The sequence below is a fragment of the Chenopodium quinoa genome, unplaced genomic scaffold, assembly GCF_001683475.1.
Source record: "Chenopodium quinoa cultivar QQ74 unplaced genomic scaffold, ASM168347v1, whole genome shotgun sequence".
Lineage (NCBI taxonomy): Eukaryota > Viridiplantae > Streptophyta > Magnoliopsida > Caryophyllales > Amaranthaceae > Chenopodium > Chenopodium quinoa.
The window spans coordinates 86,562-104,763 of NW_018745120.1; the positions used below are offsets into that span (position 1 = coordinate 86,562).

The 18,202-nt window shown below is 41.0% G+C and overlaps 1 protein-coding gene across 1 annotated transcript; it reads left to right on the forward strand.

The window, feature by feature from the left end:
* The first annotated feature begins 5,755 nt into the window (after positions 1–5,755).
* Positions 5,756–10,347, forward strand: LOC110710080 (serine/threonine-protein kinase AFC3-like). Its single transcript, XM_021888340.1, has 12 exons — positions 5,756–5,942; positions 6,073–6,190; positions 7,404–7,430; positions 7,517–7,670; positions 7,826–7,874; positions 8,260–8,374; positions 8,536–8,627; positions 8,720–8,867; positions 9,318–9,382; positions 9,479–9,576; positions 9,737–9,842; positions 9,934–10,347. Exons 1-12 carry the CDS (start codon positions 5,859–5,861, stop codon positions 10,078–10,080), a joined length of 1,203 nt encoding a protein of 400 aa, XP_021744032.1. The 5' UTR covers positions 5,756–5,858; the 3' UTR covers positions 10,081–10,347.
* The last annotated feature ends 7,855 nt before the right edge of the window (positions 10,348–18,202 follow it).

An 18,202-nucleotide genomic window follows, 5' to 3' on the forward strand; every position in this document is an offset into this window, starting at 1 on the left:
TTTTGTGAAATCAAGAGCAGACGGCTCCCGCCTCTTGGATTTAGGATGGGGAGTCGCCTCTCGCCCTTGAACTGGCTTCCTCTTCAGTGAAGTGGAAGGTTTCTTGGCCGACTGCTCTTTGACTGAAGCAGGCGGTTTTTTGTTGATCAACTCTTGGATCTCTCCCTTGAAGTCCCTCATGAAGGTCATGAGTTCGTTCCTTGTGATGGGAGCAGACCCATCAGTCGGCTGTTGCCGAGCAAGTGGTGCGCCTGCTGGCTCGCTTCCTGTTTGAAGATACTCCCGTTCCCTCATTTCAGTATGACGGGTACGTCGGGCCCTTAGGGTCCCGTCTGGAGCTGTATGAGTTTCAACTTCAAATTCACTTTCGGTATCATGGTCCGACTGAACTTGAGGGTCGTCTAGGGGACGCCTCTCTTCTGGAGTCGGTACAGACTTGGATGCCATCTCTGAAGTACCCTCCCCACAGACGGCGCCAAATGTTTCGGGGTTTTCTGATGTCCTGCGGGAGAGTTACAATTCCGAGACTGGAACCGGACGCCTGTACCTGCAAAATAACGGAGACTCCTGAGAGCTCCGCCTCCAACGGTCAAGTTAGTACCCGATTAAGGAGTAATCAATACAGAAATTAAAGTAATGAGATCTCTCTAGGTGAGAGTGCTTAGTGTTGGTAATCTGCGTTGTTAGCGAGATTAGCCGGTTGTTAATAAGTTTGTTCTTCTCTGCTTGATCTCTTAATTATTCGGTCTTGTGATTAATAAGGATTAATCGAGTATTTATAGCCTTGGGAAGCGTGCAACTCTCTAGGTTTAAGGTAAACCTAGGGCTGATCGGGCCTCTAGACTGAATTGGGCCTTGATGGCCGGTTGTCCCATTTGGCATGGGTGGACACGTGGCGTGTCTTAAGTGGTCCGTGGAGGACGTATCTGTGATTGACACGTGGCAGGTTCCTGTTGGCCTTCGTGAAGAACACGTGGCGGAACCTGGTTGGTCCACTTGTCAGACGGTGATTGGTGGATAAAAATCCCCTAATCAGAGTTGCCTTTACTTTTCCACTCAAGTGTTCTTCTCAAAATCCCAAACAAGTGGGTATTTATAGAGAATGGGAACTTGAATCCCATTTCATGATCAATGTGGGATCATATGCAATTTTGATAATTTATTTAATTCCAAATTAAATAATTAGTCAAATGTAATCACAATGCAACAAGTGTCAAGGGGAGAGAGAGGGTTAGGTGAGGACCATGAACCTTGGGGGGGACCATTGCCTTGCTCCCTAAGGCATGCTCCAAGCCCTTGGTCCCCACTCACCTCAAACCGCCTTAAGCTATGGCTGTGCTGGCAGCTTGCTTCGCTGGCCAGCTGGCACAGCTAGCCTAGCTTGCCCAGCTGGCACAGCTAGCCTAGCTTGCCCAGCTGGCACACATCACCCAGCCTAGTACTTGCGTGCTGCTAGCGAGCCACGCCTTGTGCTTGGCGCTGGGCGCTACTGCCTGGCTATCGCACACACACGCACATCCTTGCTGGCTGGGTGCGCAGTGTTGCTGGGATGCTGGGCCTTTGCCTCTTTCGCCATCGCACACGCACACGCAAGGCCGCTCGCACTTCCCAGTCACACGCACACACACAAGCCCAGGCATCCTTCGCTGCTGCTGCTTGCTAGCCAGCATGCACTGGCACTCACACACGCACACCACAGGACGATGCCTGGCATGGTGCTGCTGTGCGAGGCTGCTGCTGCGATGGTGCGAGGCACACACGCGCACGCACATACGCAAGTGCCCAGCACTGCGATGGCTGTGCTTGGTGCGTGTGGCCTGCGATGGCCCTAGGCACATGCACACGCACACCTGATAGGCCTAGCCATGCGATAGTGCTGTGCATGGTGCGTGTGGCCTGCGATGGTGCTGCCATATGCCATGCGGAGGCTGCGATGGGCTGCCTTGTGCACCTAGCACACCATGGTGCGCCCAGCACACACATGGTGCGCCTAGGCTTGCGATGAGCTAGCCTAGCCTAGCTACGGCTATGCTCGTACTTGTTGCTTATGAATTTGCGACGCTCGGTCTTGACGCCCTAGGCTCGATATCCGACGTCTATATTCGTAAAACTCCGTCGACTCATTAAATCTTTCGAATTAATTCGTCGTCTCGGATCGGTTGTTCGATTGAGTTCGACCCGAACGGTTCAGTTAAGATTAAGCTGTAATATTAATTATACATTAATATTACTTATCGGAAGCGGCCTCCACCTAGGCATTCCGATCCCTTGACCTTACTAAAAAAATAGCTCTATAATAATTCTGAACCCTCTATCGGAATAATACACTTGTTGGAAGGACACCATTCCTTTCACTTAATGCCCTTGACAGCCTCAACTTCAACCCATCTGGTGAAGTAGTCAACATCCACTAGACTATACCGCCTCTAACCTGACGTAGGTGTATACGGACCCAAGATGTCCATGCCCCATTTGGCGAATGGCACTGGGCTATAAAATACCGTCAGATTAGTTGCCAAACGGTGTATGAGCTTGCCAAACCTTTGGCATTTGTCACACTTCTTCACCATTTCCATGGCGTCTGCCTCCAAAGTTGGCCAGAAATAACCTTGCCGCCTAGACCTGCCTGCTTGAGCTATACCGCCTATATGTGAGGCGCAATAGTCCGAGCGTAGATCCTCTAGAATTTCATGCCCTCTTTATGGGGTGATGCATTTCAAAAGTGGCAATAGGAAGCCCTTCTTGAATAGCTCTCCGTTGCGAATTTCGAAGTTGGCCTCACGCTTTTTCATTGCAATCATTTCTGGGTATGTACCTGGAAGAGTGTCGTCTAGCAGGTAGGCCTGGATGCCGTCCATCCAGGTTGAACTTTGGTCTAGTATGCCAATGGGGTCTTCTTCGATACTTCGTTTTTCCATCACTTCCCAAAAGACTAACTGAGGTGTATCATAGGAGGTAGATGATGTCAGCTTTGACAAAGCATCCGCAGGGATGGCAATGGGGCGGGTCAGATGCAGAGGATGGTACCTCTACATCCATACCCACCTAAAAATTTTGTACCCATCCCCGCCCCATCACCCATGGCGGGTACAATATCCAAATACCCACCCGTTGGGCACAAGCTAATATCCATCCCCGCCCCACCACCCATTTTGATATCCATACCTACCTCAAACCCACCTAAAACCCGCCCCGAACCCACTATCACAATGTCATATAATATCACAATAATATGAAGAATTATTATTTCTAACAAATCTCTTTTTTCATCTATTTAGCGGGATCATACGACGTTATTGTCATTAATTTAACCATTATTATAGTATTTAGATTTTAGACTCTTCCAAGTTTGTTTCAACCTTTACAAAAATTAGTATAAGCGGGTGATGGGGCGAGGCGGGTTTACTCTAAAATCCATACCTGCCCCATCACCCGTGGCAGGTACACTTTTTATATTCATCCCTGCCTCATCACCCGCCAAACCTCCCGCCATCCCTGCCCCACTTGGGTGGGTATGGGGCGAGTCTCCCATTTGACCCAAACCACTGCCATCCCTAAGCATCCTCCTGATTGTTCTCTAAACGGGGCATTTGACTTAGGTGGAATTCGTCGAGTGTCCCAGCCTCTGTCTTGACCGCTTGCAAATATTTGATCATAGCCGGTTGGGTGGCCTCATAGTCACTGTGGTATTGGTTAACGTCCAACTATGAGTTCGAGCAGGCGTCAATTTTCTTTGCCCCTGCCGCCTTACACATGCGTATTCAGGCTAATAGGGCTTCATACTCAGCCTCGTTGTTTGAGGCTTGAAACTTAAACCGTAGTGCATATTCATACTAGTCCCCCTTAGAAGATTCACATATAATCCCTACACCACAGTCGTTCATAGTTGAGCTCCCGTCTACGTACACCTTCCAAACTGGATCAAGGTTCTTCGGTTCCACCGGACGTGTCATTTTAACAATGAAATCGGCAAATGCCTAACCCTTTACTGCCTTCCTTGGTTCGAAAGTGATTTGAAGACTCTGCATTTCAATAACCCATTTGAGCATTCGGTCGGATGACTCTAGGGTTGTCATGGATCGCTTGAGTAGTTTGTCTGTGTAGACTACCACCGTATGTGCCAAGAAGTGTGGTTTCAGCTTCTTGACTGCCATGCACAAAGCAAGGCCAAATTTCTCAACCGTTGAGTACTGGAGCTCTGCATTTTGAAGAAAGTGGCTAATGAAATAGACCGAAAGCTGATTGTCGTTTCTTTTAGCAAGGAGAACAACAATAAGAGCATGATCCGAGACGGCTAAATACATGTAAAGCGTCTCGTTGGGAAAAGGGCTTACAAGCCTTGGCAAGGAGTGTAAATGTTCTTTTAATTTCTGAAATGCCGCCTCAGCATCATCTCCCCATTCAAACATAGTCTTCTTTCTGATTGTTTGGAAGAAATAGAGGCATTTGTCGCCTGACCGGCTAAGGATTCTCCCCAATGCCGCCAGGTAACCTGTTAACTTCTGAACTTCTCTAGCAACTCAGGTTGACTTCATGTCAATGATCGCTTGTATTTTCTCTGGGTTTGCCTCGATCCTGGGCCTATGAAGGTCGCCAATTTCCTTCAGCTTCTGCATGCCATGTGTCTTGCCCTGGTTGGCCCGTTTTGGGCACTCCATAGGGTGACACGTGTCACGCTCTGATTGGTCCACGTGACTTGGAATTTTACCCAAATCACAGTGTACATACTTCATCTATTTCATTTAACCCAATTATGTTAGAAGTTTTAAATACATTTTTTTTTTCTCTCACTAATCTATAACTTACAATTTTACCTCATAATATATTCTCAATGATAAAAAAAAAGAAAAATATTATCATATAGATGGTCAAAAGGTGATTGACAAATATAATTGAAAATAGAGAGATCATTCTATTTATGATATCATTGCAATAGCCACAAGGACAATTTTGACCTGGAAATTTACTTGAAAGAAGGGTTTTTCACTATATAGAGAAAATATGAAAATTTGGCCTACATGACAACAACTATTTGAATGTCAAGAGCCTCCAATAGATAACGGTGAACACCGAAGAGTGAAGCACCATTTACAATGTTAGGTGCTCACCATTACTTATCAGATATCACCATAAATTTTGTCAGTCTCAAAGTTTCAATCAGCCAACCATGGTTGAGTTTAAGAAGAAAGAAAAAGCAAAGGTGGAAAGGTGAGTAATTTTAAAGGAGAAAGGGTGGTAATGTCGAAGGAGTGAAAACCTCTTTTGTTTAGAGCCTGACTTGACTATCACAATGCAACTTGACATCTAAAAATGACGCTAGGTTGAGCTGTCATGTGGCATACTGACATGTCATAGTGGCACATAGGCTTGATAGCTTGAGTCATGTCAAAGCCACTTTTGAAGATTTTCACCACTACATGACAAATACCGAGTAGGCTTAGCCATGGATTAGGTTTTACTTGTCTCATGGCAAAAACACACAACCATCTCTATCAACATCCACATAATATTGACTATAACCAAAATCCAAACTGGATAATCCTCGTTGCAAAACCAACTCCAATAATTGGAGTCTTAAAGGTGTCATTCGGGTACTTGGGTCGGGTTCAATGAGGTTGAATCAAGTTTTTTTTATTTTATTTTAAAAGTTGATTCATGTTAAATTATTTGGTTAATACGGCTTGAAATCTGAATCTTATTTTTTCCGAATCGATTAGTCAGTTTTTGACACCTCTAATTAGACGTTGGAAAGACGGAGGGTTGATCAATAATAAACTTCAAATCCAACCCCGACCAGCCCATTTTCACGAAACTTTTGCCACACATAAGTAGGAGATAGAAAGGGAGAAGAAGATACTATGGCGACGGTGGGAACGGAGACGAGGCAACCCAGGAAACGACGTCGTATAGTCTGGGACGTTGCCCCTAATGACATTATTCAGGTACTATTTTCGCTTCTCTTTTATGGTTTTAGGGTTTAGTCTTCAATTTTTTCCCAAATTACATGATTTCTGATTGTTTTTTAGATATACTTGAATCAAATTTTGATATTTTTCTGGGGAAAATTTACAGGAATATCAGCCGATTGCCGAAAATAATGTAGTGGAAAGATATGTAACGCCGCCTACAAGACAAGATGATCGTGAAGGGCATTATGTTTTTTCTGTAGGCGAGAATTTGACTCCAAGATGTAAGTTTTATCTACTATTTTATTTATTTTTTGGGTTTTTTTTTTTCAAAAATAAAATAAAATTGTGCAATTAAGTAGAATTTTTCACTCCAATTTACAAATGATTTCATGTTGTGTACTCCAATGCTCCATGACAGAAATTCTTGAATAATTTGATTTATTTAATTTTTTTTTAATTTTATTTTTTTAATGTTATTGAAGTTGATTTTGGTGTTGTCGATTGTTGATGAAGCTAAATGAGCCATAATTGACAGTAGTTGAGCTTTTAGTGTTGGGTGGACTGAATTTGAATGGATTAGTAATTTTCTTGTGATTCTATTTATTGTGAATTTGTAAGTAGTTAACCTTCTTTAATTGTGGTTTTTTTTTTTTTTTTTTTTTTTTTTATGTATGGCAATGCTTCTATATATTAGTGAGGGATCGGGCACCCTCTAATGTAGGTGGCTCATTCGAGGCTATGGAAATGATAATGCTTATTATAACTTAAGTTGATTTGGATCATATAACTCTAGAAGTGAACTTGAAAGAACAAATTCCCCTCCCAAGATTAAATATAAAAAGAAAAAATCACACAAATGTAAAGATAGTTGCCCGACAGTGAAGATGTAATCAAATGAAGCTAAGTGGATTAAATTTATAAGGTGTTGTTTCTTTCAGTTAAGTTGGTGAAGTATGACTTGAGAAATATTAGGGAGTGTTTGGTTCAGCTCAGCAGGCGTTGTTAATAAATAATAAGTGGAACTTGAATGAAACAGGAATGCCCCCTGCCCTGCCCCCAAAAAATGGTTGTCAAAGAGTGAGGAGTATTTTTATCTTGTCTTTTATTTTAGAATATGATGTAAGCTGGATTTCTGCCTCTACTCTGTGATAAAGTACCCACGAGGCCATAATCGGTGCTGCCTCTTACATATAAGGTGGTGAATTATGTCTTGAGAAATGTAGGCAGTATTTGATTAAATTGAGCAGGCACTATGATTTGTGAACAAATTAAGGGAAAGCGGGATAGGAACAATAGGTTTATGAGTGGCAAATGGAGGTGAAAGGGTATGGGAAACATGATGTAAATGATCTCTAACGACATTTCATTCCTTCGTTTTTATTTTTTCTACGCTTGATACAATGGCATATACGTTATGTTGTATTATTGCTGCTTTAATTGTCAATTTCTTCAGACTCTGACTTAATATTTGGGTCTATGTCAATTGCTTTACAGATAAAATTCTTAGCAAGATGGGTGAAGGTTAGCTGTCAAATGTTCAAGTGCCTCTCAGATGTTCCATTTTATGATTCTGCTTGTGTCATCTTAGCAAGCTGCTCGTACTGTAGGCACATTTGGACGAGTTTTGGAATGTCTGGATAACCAAACACAGGAGCATGTTGCAATCAAAGTAGTTCGAAGCAATTCAAGGTATCGCGGTGCTGCAATGATTGAAATTGATGTGCTTCGTCATCTTGCTGAACATGATAAAATTGGATCTCAGTACGTACTTCTGGCCTCTTGAAGCAAATTTTTTGATTATCTGGAGCTGTAAATTGACAAAGCAGTTATGTAGCTGCCTTAAAGTAGGAAATACGACACTTTGCTGTGGTCACATGGATGCTCTCTTCTTACAACTTGTTACTTTCTGGATGCAGTTGTGTTGAAATAAGGAGTTGGTTCGATTATCGTAATCATGTCTGCATTGTAAGTCATCCACTTTTCTTAAGCTGTGCTTTTACCTGTTTTTCCTTTTTCTTGTCAGGTTAACATACAGCGGGTCTGTTCAATCGTGTATCTGTGAGGAAGATGCTGATATTGCTTCTATGTGGATATACTGTTAATTGATTCCAACATTAGATGGCATTGAATTCTAGATTAATTTTGGATTTGCTTATCAGTATTGTTTTTTCTGACTTCTTGTAGACTTATGTTTCTTCAGTGCTTTCCCTTGAAGCTGAACCTTGATTTTACTTTTTGGCTCTATGTGTCATGATTGTTGTACTATGTATTACTTTGCAAATAGCTGATAAGATTGCTTACAACTTAATGGAAACACCCCCTTTTGGATGCAATTTGATGGTGTTGTCAGGTGTTTGAGAAGCTTGGACCAAGTTTATATGATATCCTAAAGAGGAATAAACACCGCCCTTTCCCTGTTGACCTCGTTCGGGAATTTGGACGTCAGCTTTTGGAATCTGTATCATGTGTGTGGATTATTCTTAGCCTTCTAGCTACCTTTTTGCAATATATACTTTACCCCAAATTACTTGACTACACTTCTCCTGTTTTGTTTTGTCCAGGAGCCTTGGTCATTTAATTTTCATCTTTGTTAATTTTGTTTGCAATGCTCTATCATAATTGACAGATATGCATGAGTTGAACTATATCCATACAGATCTGAAGCCAGAAAACATACTTCTAGTCTCTTCTGAGTGTGTGAAGATACCCAACTGGGAGGTATTTGGCCCTTTTATGATTGATAAGTGGTGCCATTGTAGATTGTGGTTGTCCTTAGTGTCAATACTAAAACAATAATTGTCATGGTACAGAAAATGCCTGCAGGCGAAATGCATTTTAGCTGCTTGCCAAAGTCAAGTGACATTAAGCTTATTGATTTTGGTAGTACTGTATATGATAATCCAAATCATAGCTCCACTGTTTCCACCAGACATTACAGAGCACCTGAAGTTATCCTAGGTAACTAGTAACTTTCTGGGAAAATGAAAGTTGAATTTTTGATGGTTATTTACCTTACTGTTTATATCATTTTAGTTCTAGCCACAGTTCACCCTCATCTTTCTCTTCTTTTTGTGCTTATTGAAAGTTTACTTTTAAATTTTTTTTTAGTTTATGGGGAGAAGGGGTGGAGGGGATCACATTTATTGGCTATATAGTTCGGTGTGAGAACCATGAGCTTTCTGTTGGTTTGTTATTTATTGTCATAGCTAGATAGTTCATTCATACTGGAAGATAAGGGTTGAGGTGGTGGCTTGTATCTTAAATGTTATTTCAAAGCTCATTAACCCTTACACTGCAGAATGCAGTTGCCTGGATAATGCAGAAATTGTGTGTAAATGTTTGTGTATTTGTGGCCTTGGGGAACTTGTTGCTTTGTTTATATGATCTTAAGCTTTTGCATTCTTGCAGGTCTAGGGTGGAGCTATCCATGTGATTTATGGGGTGTTGGCTGTATACTTGTTGAACTTTGTTCTGTGAGTCCACCTTCCTTTCGTAGGTCAAAAATGCTGCATCTATGGGCCATGGTCCTGGTCGGTGGAGATGATTTGACTCTCTTAAGTGTGTTTCAGGGTAAAGCACTTTTTCAAACTCATGAAAACCTAGAGCATCTAGCGATGATGGAGAGGGTGTTATATCCTTTTCCGCAACATATGATACAAAAAGCCACGTGAGTATAATTGTGTACTGTTGACTCTCTTGTTTAATACGAAGTATATATCTATGGTATTTGTCTGTCCCTGACCATGATAATGAGGATGATTGAATTGTTGCTGTTCATGTTACACTTTCATCTTGTTCCTCATTGTCGATTCCTTTCATCATCGCAGCCGAGGTGCTGATGTATATTTTAGACAAGGATCTCGTCTGAACTGGCCTGAAGGAGCAGTATCAAGGGAGAGCATCAAAGCTGTACAGAAGCTTGAGTGTGTGAAGGTTTGGATCATTTTGGCATCTTGTAGAGTTACGATCAGGATTTTTTAGTGTTGGATTGTCTAATTTTGCTGGTCTTGATTGTTGATTGTAGGATCTCATATCTCGGCATGTAAATAGATCGATTTCCTGTGTCTTCATTGACCTGCTGTACAAGCTGTTGAGATTTGATCCATCAGAGCGGCTCAATGCCAAAGCAGCACTTAATCATCCATTTTTTAAGAAGAAAGCTTACACTTAAAAGAACGTGTTTTTGTCTTGTGAGCTTGAAAGTCGCTATATGGGAAGCATAAGCTTCAAGCTGTGTGAGGATTCCCTTTGCAATGTCTGCTTCAAGATTAGAGTTGGCAGCTGCCTTATGGATACAAATGTTTGTAGGCTGAGAAATTTAACTGCAACAGTTCTGTATATAGAAGCACTGAAACAAAATTACATACTACGTATATGTGCAGATTTCTATTTAATCTTTCCGATTGTTTAGAATACCACTGAGGTAGATCACTGTTAATGCTGCCGAAAAAGGTTAACGCAAACAGCTATGAGCTATGTTACTACCCAAACTGCTGAGAGTTGAAGAGAATGCAGCAATTTTTTTTTGTTTTTTTTTTGACAAAAGAGCTATCAAATAAAAGTAAAACAACAAAACACAACTGTCAACAAAAGCTAAAATAGAAAATACAACAATTGAGGACGTCGAGCACAACCAGCCAACTAATGAGCAGGTGTAACCCATAAACGAGGAACCTTTTGAACCTGACAAACCAAAAGAGATTGAACAGAAGATCACAGCTCTTGAATGAGCCACCAAGCAGAAATTTTTATTGAACCAGAAGGAGGAACAAGAGCAAGAACGACATCTCAATCTTTATAAACTCGGATTTTCAAGAAGCCTTTACGAAGAGCAAACTCCAAACCCCAAACACACGCTTGGAGCTTAGACTGCAACGCTGAACTCGCCATAAATGCCCGACAACCTCCTCCTAGAACCTTGGAAGAATTAAGATCACGAAGAAATGCAACAATTTAATCAAGGGTAATGCTATATGTAAACTTGAGGGCTACAAATAAGCGATAAATAACTTTTTTTTATTTGGTACTTCTTCCCATTTTTTTTTTTTTTTTTATATAGTTGCAATACTTCCCTAAAATAGAAATGTCATAATAATTGCAATACACAATAAAAGGAAGGTTTTTATAGTGAAAATTGTATTATTACCTTTATTTAAAGCTCAGACCCACTTGATTATACTCCTAACAATCTTTTAACCCCATTTTATGTGTATTATCTTATATGAGTTTCACTTTTCTTAAATACCGTGATAAAGTGTGTGTTGCAACTATAAAGGAGTGAATGAAGTATAAGTTAAAGAATGCATGACCAAGTCACGAGCAAATTGGTATAATCAATGAACGTATTTTATTAATACTTTCCTTTTTTAGCATTTTATACTTAGCCCTAAGGGTTATGCATAGCGTTTCCTTTAATTAATGTGCCCTAGGTCCTGTGCGTAACATGTTCTAGTTAATTTGGTTTTAGAGCTAGTAAGACCTTGTTTAGTTCACCTTATATTGGGTAATTTGAACTTATCTGATCTGATTTTATTTGAACTTATTTTTTGTTATCTGAGCTTATTTTTCTGATCTAATATTTCATTTAAACATATACATATAAAAATATTTTATTTGAGTGAAATATTCAACCAGTGAATGACATGCATCATCACTGGTTTTGCTTTTAGTATTAAGTTATTGATAGAGTATCAACCATTCCATCAAATTGGGACCACGACAAGTTAGCTTGATATTTAGCTTCCATACACACGAAACCTAGCAATATTTAGATACATAAGCAGCAGATAATGTATGTCTGGTGCGCTTTGGTGTGAAAATGTGTTTTACAAATTTCTGTGGTAACTCAAAAATGACATCGCTAAAATTAGCACCTTTAGTGACAGCACCAGCAAAGTCATTTCAAGTAAGGACTAATCTTACAGAGACATCATTCATAAGATTTGCATAATTTAGGACCTCAAAATTTAGGATAACATGCTTGAGTATACAGAGATAACTCAGTAGTTCTCCTAGGTTAGAAGGGGAAGTTGTTTGGGTTTTCTGGTCGTCGAGCCTGATCGACCCGCTTGGACTTACGGAACCTGCTTTCAAATTGAGGCGTCAAAGGTGAAGAAGCATAATCATCCATCTTTAACTGGATGCCTTACCCTCCCGTGGGGTTATGGGAGAGGGCCTACATCTTACTTTACAGACCCAAACCCATTCCGGACGTAGGATTCAGTAATATTCCTCCTCAAAACCCTTTCCCTGGATCTTCTACCACTTAAAACCTGTTGGAAGAGTTGCCGCTGTTGATATCCTTCAAATACTCGATTTCATTGCAGGTTCTTTGCAAAAGCTTTAGAGAGTGCTCTAAGTCCTTTTATCTCCCTAGATAGGGCATCTTAGATGGCTGGCTCGACCAGAGTGGACGACGGTCAGGGCTTGACTCAAGAAAGGAATTCACAACCCTCATCCTAACTATTCCAAATTTTAATCAATGAAATTTACAGCTAAGCCTCAAGTAATTAGCATGATTTGGATAATTATCAGACTTCTAAAACAGAATAAACCTGTAAGTTTATAGTTGTCATTTACTCTCTTTGAGATTTCAAAAGATACTAGTATGATAGAAGCTTACCATATGGTCAACAACGTATCAATAAAATGAAAGCAGAATCTTAAAGAACCCATGAACAGAGAAAGAACAACATCCCATTCTTAAATAATTATTACTTATCACACATTGATAAGTAAAGGAAATTCCCAAATTCTACAAAATACACTAATAAATTGCTAGCCCTAGGTCTTATCCATAAAACAACATCAATAATAAATTCAAATTCACACAGATTATTCAACAATCACATTATAATCAATAAAAAAAAATAAATAAAAAATATACAAAATTAATAACAAATAAGAGAAAAAGTCGAATACTAATAAAAAAAAAGGAAAAATTGCTTTAAATAATACGACCTTTAGCCCGTCCGCTAAAAACAAGTCCATATTTTGATTATCCCAGAATAATACCACCTTTGGGGGGTGTCCGCTTTAAACAGGTTGTAACCTGTTGGTAACCTGATTAATAGGTTATATGGACACGTGTCATCATTTTATTGGTCTGAATATATATATATATATATATATATATATATATATATATATATATATATATATATATATATATTAATGTTTTTAACTTTTTAAAATTATTGTTATATTGGTTAAAAAAAAAAACCCCATCCCTAACCGTAAACCAGCCCCACCACCACCACTGCCACTGCCGGCATCCCAACCCCAGCCAACCCAAATTCATCCCCTTCTTCTCCAGTGATGTTTGTATGTGTTTTTGTGGATTTGACTATGTTCTATTCCGGTGTAGAAGGCGGCTAATGGACCGAAACAACAACGGCCACCAAAATCGTCTTTGAAATCGTCGCCGTCGACACAAGACACCATTGAAATTGAGGTCGCTGAAGTTTTATATGGACTGATGAAGCAATCTCAATCCCAATCAAAGCAAGACGGTGGGATGATAATTGATTTAGCTAAAATGGGGGTTTTGTGGGTGAATTGCGAGGCTCCGAAGAACTTGTTGCTAATTGGTGGTGCTGCGACGGCCGTTGTTGGTTGCGGTTTAGGCTCTGCTTGCCGGAGCTCTGTTTTGGCTGTGGGATTTGTTGAGTGGGAGAGGCGGCTGATGGTGAGGGCAGGTGGGGCTATTGGAGATGCTGTGGAATGTTGTGCGGGTTGGTGGAGGGAAGGTGCAAGTCAGAGGGGCTGCTGGTGGCTCTGTTTCGGTGTGTTGCGGAGATGACAGGGGTGAGAAAAGCAGGGGTAGCTGCTGTGCGGGGTGGCTGTGTGTAGGATAAGAATGTTGTGGTGGGGGAGCGGTGGTAAGGGAGGAGGGTGATGGGTGGCAGGGGCAGGGGCAGGGGCAGGAGGAGGTCAGGGGGAAGGAGGAGGGGGTTGATTTTTTTTTTTTTTTTAATTTTGTTTTTTGATTTAATTGTTAATAAAATCATAATTAAAGTTGTTAATAAGATTAATTACATTGTTAAATGAATTTATTAAAAGAAAAAAAAACCCGGTTACTCAGGTTGTAGGTAAAATAACCTGTTTAAAGCGGACACCCCCCAAAGGTGGTATTATTCTGGGATAATCAAAAGGTGGACTTGTTTTTAGCGGACGGGCTAAATGTCATATTATTTAAAGCAATTTTTCCTAAAATAAATCATACGAATTATTTAAAAAAAAACGAACATAAAATTACTAACACAACAATACAAAATCATTAATCATTAATGTGGTTAAAAATGCAAAATCAAAAATTAATTAAAAAATAAATACCAAAAACCTAATTTCAAACTTAAAATAAATTCGAACCATAGAGATTTTAAATGAAGAATGGGAAAGTGAACAAGAAATAGAGGAAATGTTAAAGTAGTCGTAATTCGAAGCGTTAAATGTACTATTTTGTCCTTAATGAAGCGGGCATAATTTCGGCCGTTAGATAAAATGTGATCAACAGTCGAGATGAATTCCCCTATTCTCATTATAGATCTTGGGTCTCATAGGATCTTAATTTATTTAAAACAAAGGATCTTAATTATATATATATTTTTAAATAATCTATTAAAAAACATGAAATTCTTTTGATAAAAAAACAAAAAAATCAATATGTCTAAGTGTCTAATACAAGAGTTTTAAGAGTAGACATTAAATAAATTTAAATTTTAAGAAAATGTTATATAAGTCATTTCATTAAACCAACTTCATTTTAATTGGCTATCATTATATACAAATCTTATTTTATGAATCAAAAGTAGTTTATTAATAATATATATTTTAGTCAAATTTATGTATTAAAAGGTTTGAAAGTTGAAACATTTTAGAGTGATTTCTGTTTAGGGTAAAAATACCCCTGTACATGTGGCCCAATCACGTGCTGACACGTGTCAGCATCAGAGGGGTTCTGAGAGAACCAACCCTCTGGCGACACGTGGCACTCTAGTATATGAAAGGGGAACTGATCCCCCTCTCACTATAAATAGAAGAAAATCCTCATTTATTACACATTCATAAATATACACACAAAACCCGAGCAATATTAATTGCAGAATTCTCTCGGAATCCGAGAGAAAAACCTTTACATTCCGCACTTTAATATATCCGAAAACGTTCTAACTTGATCGTCGGAGGCGGAACTCCCCCCAACCGGAGTTTCCGTGGTTTTGCAGGTACGAACGATCGACGCGCATTCTTGGAATTGTAACTCTTTCTCTAGACTCCAAAAACCTCGAAACATTTGGCGCCGTCTGTGGGGAGAGTACTTCCCAGATGGCATCAGAGTCTGTACCGCCTGTTGAAGGCAAACGACCTATGGCCGAAACTAAGGTTCACAGAGACCAAGATAGTGGTGACGACTTTGAGGTCGACACCTACGTGGCCCCAGACGGGTCATTCAGAACGAGACGCACCCGTTCCAAGGAAACAAGGGAACGGGGCGAAGACAAAGTTGGTCCTAGTAGCCCAACCGTCAAGCCGGCTGGGCGACCCCAGGCGGTGGAGGGTGCTGCCCCCGTAAGTAGAGACGAACTCATGAAATTCATGACGAGTTCCAAAGGGGAGATCAAGGACCTGATAAACAAGTCAACTGGCACCAACAATGGTCAGTCAGCCAAGAAGCCTTCTCCCACTGGGAAGAAGCATGTGAACGATCGTGTGCCTACTCCTCTCTCTAAACCAAAAGGGACGGACGGGCCCACGATCAACCTGTCCAAACTTCGTTTCCCTGAATCAGGGCAAAGGAAGGCCATCCGACAAGTTCAGCCGGATGGGTAAAAAAGGACTTACTCAGATGACCGGATGTTAATCGAGCAGAAGAGACGTCAGCAATTGTCTTAGTCGGCCTCAACGTCGAATTACCCAGACAGTTTCCAGAATACTTCAATGAAGTATTTGGAAACAAACCGAGAGAGTCAGTCACGCGGCATGTCCGCACGTACTGGCCCTGATATTATCCAGCCGGCTCCGTATGTACCCCAACAGCCATACATACCGTATGGATCACCATACATGCAGCCGACCCTCTTTGGGGGTTAGGCGGCACAAAATGTCCAACCCATGGATTGGCAGCTCCGGCTGCTAAACCTTGGGGAACAGCCGTCGGCGTTCTCCAAGGAGATAACCGAGGCGGCTCAGCTGGCCACGGTTAAGAACGTGTTGGTTAGTACCAATGATGGTACCACCAACCCGTAAGACAACCTAATGGCTTACACCAACCTCATGTACTTACAAGGGTTGGATGACGCCGCCTGGTGCCGATGCTTCCCGACGACATTAAAGGGTATAACTCTACGATGGTTTGGCAATCTCCCAGTCGGGTGCATCAACAACTTCAAGACGCTTGCATACCTGTTCGCGTCCAACTTCTCTATGAACATCCCTACCAAAAAGACAAGTCTCGGCTTGGGGGCTATTCAGCAGGGAGATAGAGAAGGACTAAGGTCCTATGTCAGGCGGTTCAATCTGATGAGAATTCAGATTCAAGGGCTGTCTAACGAAGTTTCCTACACAGACTTCTTTAAGGGTTTGAAGGACGGGTCAACCTTTAAGTTCGACCTGGTTAGAAAGAGAGTTTCAACCCTCCAAGAAGCATTGATGGAAGCTGAAGCCTACATACAAGCGACGGAGCTCTGTGCCATCAAGCAGCCGTCGGACCCTGGAAAGTCCGACAAGAAGGAGAGCCAGTCTAGTCAGCCGGCTAAAAAAGATGAGAGCAAGAAAAGAAAAGAAGTCTGGGTGGCAGACCATTCTAGCCAGCCGTCCCAAAATAAAAAGAGGGTGTTTGATGTGGATCAAGAGGGAAATTCTTTTGAAGAGCCAATCATATTGGTTTTAAGGCCAATAGGGTTTGAGCTTGGAGTAAAGAATCAAGAATGGTTAACATGCGCAGCCATTGAAGAAGAAGTCAAGGTCCAGTTGGGTTCCGACGACGGCAGCGGCGGCGACGCGCCGATCTGGGTGCCACGCGCCGGCTCCCTAGCTCCGGCCTGAGTCCAGCTACACGGCGGTGGGGCGCGTGTCGATGATGGCGGCGCGTGAGGTGGTGGTTCGGCGGCAGTACGAAAAGAAAGATTTTCCTAACTTAGTTTTTTCTAGAGTTTTTGCTTGCAAGTTTTTACCTTTCACTTGAAAGGGTTTTTCTTGGTTTAAGCAATTAGGAATCTTCTTAATTTCTGTTAATTTAGTTTTAAATAATTTCTAAGTCAATTAGGAATTGTTTTAAGAAGTTTTAGGTTAATTAGAACTAGTCTTATTACTAGTTTCCTAGTTCCATTAGAATTGGTTCTCCTATTCTATCTAGGATACTTGGGGATCAAGGCTAGGGTTTTTTTCCTAGTTCGAATAGACTTAGGAATAGTTAGTTTTAGTCTATAAATAATGTAATTTTCGTGATTTTTCAGAACATTCGAAAATCATTAAAATTCAAGTTAATTGTTTGTTTTGCTTAATTGCTTACAAATTCTTTTGCTAGTTTTCAATTCAAGGAGTTGTTTTGATAATTAGAACGTTCAATTCTTAGTTCTAGGAGTAGTCTAAGTTTTGTTCATCAAAGTACTTAGTTCCAGGAGTGGTCTAGGTAATTTGAGAGGCGTTGAATTCGTTCCAGGAGTGGTCGTTTTCAAAGTCATATCCGGTTTGTTATCTTTAAGTTGTTCGATTTTCTAACGAAATTCGAAGGGCTTGTGTTACTTGTGTGATTTTAGATTCTTTATTAAGTTAAGGGGTTTAAATCCACATCAGTGTTAAAGCCGTAAGTCCCTAAGTACGAGTTCAATAAGGACTGCTTCTCCATCCTCATTGATTAGGGGATTTTTTCCCGCCACGTGGACCACTCAAGCCTTGCCTCGTATCCGCCATGTGGACCAACCAGAGTCCGCCACGTGTCACCTCGTGAGAGGTCCAAGGTGGACCAATCAGGCCACGACACGTGGCAGACAGATAGCCCATTAGGAAAATGGCCTCCTACGACCCAGTTTCCTAGGCAAAGCCCAGTCATTCCTAGGTTTCTGAAACCTAGTACTGGGCACGCTTTCCAACATCCTATAAAAGGGAGATGTTTCCCTCTGAGGAACATCATTCAGAAACCAATAATTCACATTAACTCACAATCAGAGAAAGTAAGACACCTGACACCTCGAACCGAGCAATTACACATTGCAGATACTCTCTTGGAAATCAAGGGAGACGTTTTACTTTCCGCACTTTACTCCTCAAACACGTTCTAACTTGATCGTCGGAGG